The sequence below is a fragment of the Diadema setosum genome, chromosome 4 (genome assembly GCF_964275005.1).
Source record: "Diadema setosum chromosome 4, eeDiaSeto1, whole genome shotgun sequence".
Classification (NCBI taxonomy): Eukaryota; Metazoa; Echinodermata; class Echinoidea; order Diadematoida; family Diadematidae; genus Diadema; species Diadema setosum.
Window position 1 is genome coordinate 11,064,640 of NC_092688.1, and position 6,786 is coordinate 11,071,425.

General features: G+C 38.7%; 1 protein-coding gene across 1 annotated transcript in view; it reads right to left on the minus strand.

The window, feature by feature from the left end:
- Positions 1–6,341, minus strand: part of LOC140227605 (uncharacterized) — a 39,017-nt gene extending 32,676 nt beyond the window's left edge. The window contains exon 1 of the mRNA XM_072308021.1: positions 5,900–6,341. Coding sequence (XP_072164122.1) covers positions 5,900–6,341 — 442 coding nt within the window. The remainder of the gene's footprint in view (positions 1–5,899) is intronic.
- Between the last annotated feature and the right edge of the window lie 445 nt (positions 6,342–6,786).

Sequence of the window (6,786 nt, forward strand, 5' to 3'; positions counted from 1 at the left end):
ATTACTGATAATATCAACATATCTATCATATCATATATACATATATGTATATATAGGTGACATCAACGTTTCTTAATCTTTATCATTTCTCTTGTGGGTGATTCCTGTCATGGAAGTGACTGAAGCAAGCTTCCTGAAATCGATATGCGTTGTCAAATTTTACAATCTCACCTCAAGACCCATGATAATTTCCAGACAAGAAAAAGAAATGACAAGAACTCATGAGGACTTAAGAACGGAACATCTATAAAATTCCGGTCAACTTCAATATAATTATCTGAACGATAAACAAACAAATCAGTGGAAATTTCATGAAGAAGTAATATGATATAAAAAGATTAAAAAATGCAATTAATTATCAAAATTTAGTAACTACTTATCTTAGTTCTATAGTGAAATGTTGGTTAGATAATAGATATTACAAAGGACTCATTAATAGTTTTCTATTGAAAAACGTAGACCTTTCGATGTTTGATTTTTTTTTAATGCGTTTGGAGGAGGGAGGGACTAGACTTTTAAAGCTGACACTGCCATTCGTCTGGCATTTCAAAAAATGGACGTGACCTTCTCTTCAATGCGATTCTAGATTCTCTCTGTTTTTTTTTTTTCGGTTTTTTGGTCCTTTTTTTTGTGGTATGAGTATTCGTGTTGTGTTGTATTGTAATGATTTGTTCTCCCATGAGAGGCGGGGACCTTTATGATCTGTCCATAATGTCTTCCTCTACGCAGTTAAGGAGACGGACCCTCCCAATCCTCGACCTTTGGTATTAAAGTGCCAAGTTGTTGACCAGTGTTAAAAAATGCGAAAGTTCTGTTGAGCCAAGTTGAAAAAAAGGGGAGATGATATAGATCAAGGAAAGAGAGGAAGGGTCCTTCGTTCGTGATATTACAATAGACTAGAAAGCTTTGAGCAGTTTAATGTCGGTTGTAAATTGATACTTTTAATTAGCTTAACTCCGACACCCTCTCCTCCCCCCCCCCCCCAAAAAAAAAGAAGAGAAAAGGTTGTCGTCAAGATGTATCGCCACCATGTGCACAATTATACAGGACTTCCTTTCATAATACAATAATAGACTGGTTTACTAACATTATTCCTTATTCAGATATTATAGTTTTTGTGTCTTATTTTTTCGTCCTGACGTGGTAAAAAGTTATTTCACTAGCTTGTACCTTAAAAAAAAATCAATACTTTGAATCCTGTGAGCATTAAATCAGTTGTTGGTGTAAGCATCGGGAAAACCTCGGGCAATCTATTTTAAAACTAGCATATATTAATCAAGAAGAGTATAGTTCCATTGATGACATTATTCAGTTCAAACAACTTTCTCTTAGTGCCATATTCTCCTTTGTTATTATGAAGATTGAGGGGGTAGTTTAAAGGCTCCTAAAAAACAACCTTAAAATGAGGAGCTTTCAAGTTGTGATTATAGGTAAGTCCTACTTCAAGATAGAATGGCAGGGCATTAAGGGAATTGTTTACATCTCAGGATGGAAAAACATAAAGTTAACGAATTGAAACAATACAACTTATTTTCCCAGCAAAGATAGGAGAGTGGAGATGATAGACAAAGTAACAGAATGGAGGAAAAAGGCAATAATTCAAAATTTGATAATGATTATGTTCAGTGACACTGATAACCGTGAAATGATAATATTGAATAACACAAAAGTAACATTTACAGCTGTTGTCTGGAGCATGCCGTCAAATAATTATGCACACGACTGTTGGCTGTTTATGTTGTGTTCTGAAGTATCAGTCTGTAACCATTAGAGTGTAGTACAAATCTCACTACGAACAACACGTTCTGCGGGGTAATAATTATAATTATTGGCTGTTTGGTATAGAACGTGTAAACCTTAATGTTTGTGTTAGCGTGGTGAAATATATAGTCCACATCACGTACGAATCATAGTCCCTAGCGCTGAGTGGGATATATGGAGTCATATACAGTATACCATGGATGGCCTGTTCATGCATGCTTTCCTAGAGACGTTAATCATTCTGATCCGAAGAACGGAAACCCCAATAGCCTCGCCGATGCGTCACTATGAACTCATGACCTAGACAAGGCGACTACAAACAATGGAAAGAAACTGAATTAACGAAAATTACTGAAACTGCACTGGTCTAGGGTATTCTAATTCAATCAATAAAAAAAAAACTTTGAGAATTCTATGATGAGGGCTCTATATCTGCCATAAAGTTCTAGGCTCTTTCTGGAGTGCCACTTACAAAGTTCTTGAAGTCTGTATGTTGCATATGCAAGGGAGTGTGCATGCCAGAAAAACGACAAGAAAGTTTCTGCTTGATGTGTTTTGCTGGTACACACTGTATGTCCCAAACATCTTATTCTACGATATAATTTATAGCTTGTATTTCATTGGGATCTATTTATACGAAGAAACACCTGTTCTATGGGAATTTGTATGACATGTGGAGATGAAAAGATCAGATATGATTAAAATGAAAACATCCATGGAATTCCTTGAGTATAAACGTCGAAAGGAGTAAATATATGAATTGTGAAACGGTTCCTTTGATTCACATCCAAAACCCACACACTCAAATACGCACACACACTCACATTCGTACTTTATAATCGAGAGGTATAGAACCTAATTGAAAAATGTACAGACTTGGTCGCTATTGAACCAGACAAAGCATGGAATAGAGACGTGTTCGATTATTTCAGGCATCAATACCTTCGACCACAAAACTCGCTCCTGTCGACAGAATGTCATGTCAGGGTCTTTTCTAGATATTTTGTTTTGACATAAACTGCACGTCCGGGCTGAAGCGTTGACACCCGGAAGTGGGGATGCGTCAAAGGGCTGCGGATGGAAGGCTTGGCCTACAGCGACCAAATACAGGCAACCTGTGCGGCTGCGGACTTTGCCAATTTGCATCAGCCAATTGATCGTCGCGAAATACCATGAGTCAGACACTACTGAAATTGAGTGGTAATAGAAACACAAGAAAAACAAACCATATACATTAAAATACATAATTAAAGCTTCTGGCTTTGTTTGCATTAGTGTTAGCCTTCATGATCCCTTTAGTTTCACGGACAAGCTGCTATCATGAGATTATATCTTCAAGGTTCAAAGTTCAATATGAAATTATAGGGTTTGGGTCGTTCTTTGTGTTTATGTGTGTGTGTTGGGGGAGGGGTGAATAACTCTCTTCAAATTATTTACCCCTTGACAGTGTAAAATGATAAGGAAAACTTGTGCAGTTACAGTCCCCCCCCCCCCCCCGTCCGTCCCTACATGAACATGCGTGTGTTTTTTGTGTTTGTGGATTACTCATGAAAGTTATTTGAAAACGAATTTGTGAGTTACTAATGTCAACAGGCACAGTTGTTGGTGAAAAGGATTGGGACGGAGTTTGTTTTATTGTTCTTAATTTTTTCTATTTTTCTCCCTAAGTGACTAAGCAAAATGACGACATATCTAAATACAACAAATTATTACACGTTACATTACATTGATTGGGTTCTTTTTTTTTCCTGCGCGAAACCGAAGTACTGTACATGCGCAGTTATCTTGACACAGTAGCAGTCATAGAATACAATGTGAAATGAATGCAATAATGAAATATTAACTGAGACTAACATGAAGGGTGAAGATACCACAACTAAAATGAAACCCCACTGCTTCGAGTTATCATCACAACTGGGTTTTAAAAGTGAGACAAACATAGCATAAAAACTTCGGGCTACATTTTCATTCGAAGGCTTGGTTTCGCAGATTTTTTTTGAATAACAACATAACCATAACGATGTTCCCCAGTAGCCTATGTCCTGTAGTTTTGTGCGTGTTTCTTTGACATTGTTTTGGGTTTTTGTTTGTAGATTGTAACAATACTGGCAATTAATCTTGTATTAATGCTGACAGGTTGGCAAGTTTAAATTCAATTCACGATCCAAAGTGTTTGAATTTTGTTGCAAAAGAGTTGGAAAAACAAGAAAGCTATGCGTTGAACCGAATCTAATCGACTCTGCATACCGCTAAGGGGCTGGGGAAACCTTAATAGGAGTGTAGGAGAAGCTGCACAGTACCCATGCCTAAGGTTCGGCTAAATTCTGGGTACATGGACGATAAGCTCTGGAGTCCTGCGATAGTTAAGTGGGAATTCTCTTGTGATCTAAGAGGAGATTGAGACACTGTACCTAACAATACCTTGGTATAGATATATTCAAATATGATTAAACAACAAAGAGAAGAGAGCAATTTATACTGCAGCTTTCTCCCTCTATTTCTGAACAGATCAAACAATAAGTTTGCTTGATGTTTACAAGTTGAAGAGGACAATCTTAACGTAAGTATAAGCCATTGCCTCTCACTATTACAGAGAACAATGAGAGCATTCCGATATCGTACATACACGAGAAACCGGGGTGTTATCATGTTTCGTCAATATAACACAACACAGATAGGATTAGCAAATAATTATATAGTGGTTAGAAATTTACTAACATGACTAAGGAGATGTTCAATGTTATAGCTTCTAAACACGTCATTTCTGACGTTCATCGATTATTCTCCCGGCTACCATACATGGCTATACGTCTCCTGTAACTGCTCAAAGGTTTCATATCAACAAGCAAATTCTACCAAAGTAAAGTCAAGGGTGAAAGGGAAGGGAAATAAGTGTCAGTTATACTTAGTTCAAGAATGGTCCGTGATTCTGAATCATGACTTCCATCCCTTGTAGATCTTAATGGTGTGATATCATCACTCTATCAGGGGGGAAAAATACAGAAAGTCCGGTGCTTTCCCTAGGGCCTCATACTTTTTTTTAAAGCACTTCAACGCTTCAGATATAAACCTTATTTTCTGCGACTCCGGGTAAATGGTTAGAACCGCGGAAGGATAGGATACAGGATATTCCATTTTTGTTGAATAGAGACAAAGATGGAAAAATAAGTGCGTTGAAGCACCTTGATGTCATGATATGTAAGGAAGCCATTTTAATTGTAGCCAATTACGGTGTCACATCTTTCGTCATTCTCTCAGTTGAGGATGATGCAGCACTATGCTTTGACACAATTTTTTGACTGCTCTACGCAGTTTTTTCTTTCTTTCTTTTTACAGCAGAAATTGGACATAGCTAATGCTGTTTCGTTATTTCTTTTTTTAATCATTACATTGCGCATTGTTAATCATCATCTGATTGATTTGTTCTCTGGATTTGATTTGGTAATTTTGTCCAGGTTTTGTTTTTTATTGTATTGCATATTTGTTTTATCCGCGCACGGACATGTTGAAAAACAGCCCTTGGCTGAATCTGGTTGCCGTGCTTAAATAAGTGAACGAAATGAAATGAAGCGAAACAAAACGCCGTTCGGTTCGACAGACGAAGAGAAGGCGGAGATCTTTCTAAGAGAAAAGACACATACACACACACACCTTTTTTTTTTCCTCATCATTAAGATGCGAGATAGCGCATTGAATATTTCCTCTATCAACAACACTTCTCATACCTGCAGTTCGCTCATAGATAGTGTGCGTCTACTTAATTTCACCAGTTTTACCATAATATTTGTTGATTTTATGATCTTGTATTCACATAATTCTCAATGTTTACTGAAGGTCGATGTGTTATCATATTATTGTTACCATATTATTTCAACTGCAAGGGGCCTCATTTATGTTATATTCTCAACAGGCAATACAATTCAAGTAGTAAAAAATATAGACACCTCTCTTGGAAATTGATGCATGTGATAAGGAAATCTGATACTTTTATCTTGCAATTTTGAAAGTTCGAGAAAATAGTCAACATCTGTTTTGCATGCTAATCGCTTATGGATATGGATACAGGCAAATACAGAAATAATTTATCCAAATGCTATGATTATAATAACAACAGACTAAGGAGTTTAGAAGAGCTCACCGTTCTCGGAATCATCGTCCTCAATGGACTCCATCTTCGTTGACATATCAAAACTGTCCCCATAGCCGTCGTCTTCGTCAATGGGAGGGAACCTCGTGAGCTTCCTCGCCGCCGGTCTCTGTAACATTGGCGTCCCCTCCCCAATCGCGTCCTCGTCCTCCTCTTCCCACTCACCTTCTACCGTCTCACCTTCGTGTCCATAAACTTCTTCCGCGATGTCGAGTTCTTCGTGCACGTCCTCGGCATCGGGTTCGGGCCGTTCCTCGAGGGGGCTGTTCGACGACGGCGTGCGTGCGTCGACACGCCCAGCGCCGATGTCGGAATAATCCTGCGTATCATTTCCTCGTTTTTTCAGACATGCCACCTGCCCGCGATCGTCACTGGTGTCGACTAGTGCTCCTTTCAGCTCTTGAAGAAAGTTTACGCGGCCCCTGACGTCCATAATGATCTCTCTATTTTCGTTTTTCAACCATGAAGTCGATCCTATCTAACTTCAATAGCTGCTATGACTGTTCCACAGTGACATCCACGTATATGACTGTCTCTACTAGCGTTGGCCGGTTTTCACTTTTCCCTATTCCCCCTCTCTGAGAAGAAGGGACGCGAGTGTTTAGGAGGGATCGATGGGGAAAGGAAGGGGAGTGGGGGGAGGGGGTGTTGATCCCTTGCCAACTTATTTCTCTCTATCGCGACAGACTTTTCTCTCGCTTCGCTAGTCGAAGTTTGGGAACTCTTACTCATCACTAGTGCTTGTTTGCTCTGTCTGATGACAGGGAGTCTCCCATGTCTTGCCAGCCGCCTATGACGTACTTTACCCTTGATTTTTGCTTTGTTTTGCTTTCGTTTGTTTTTTAAGATCCATAGGTTGGGTAGAACATTATGCAAGT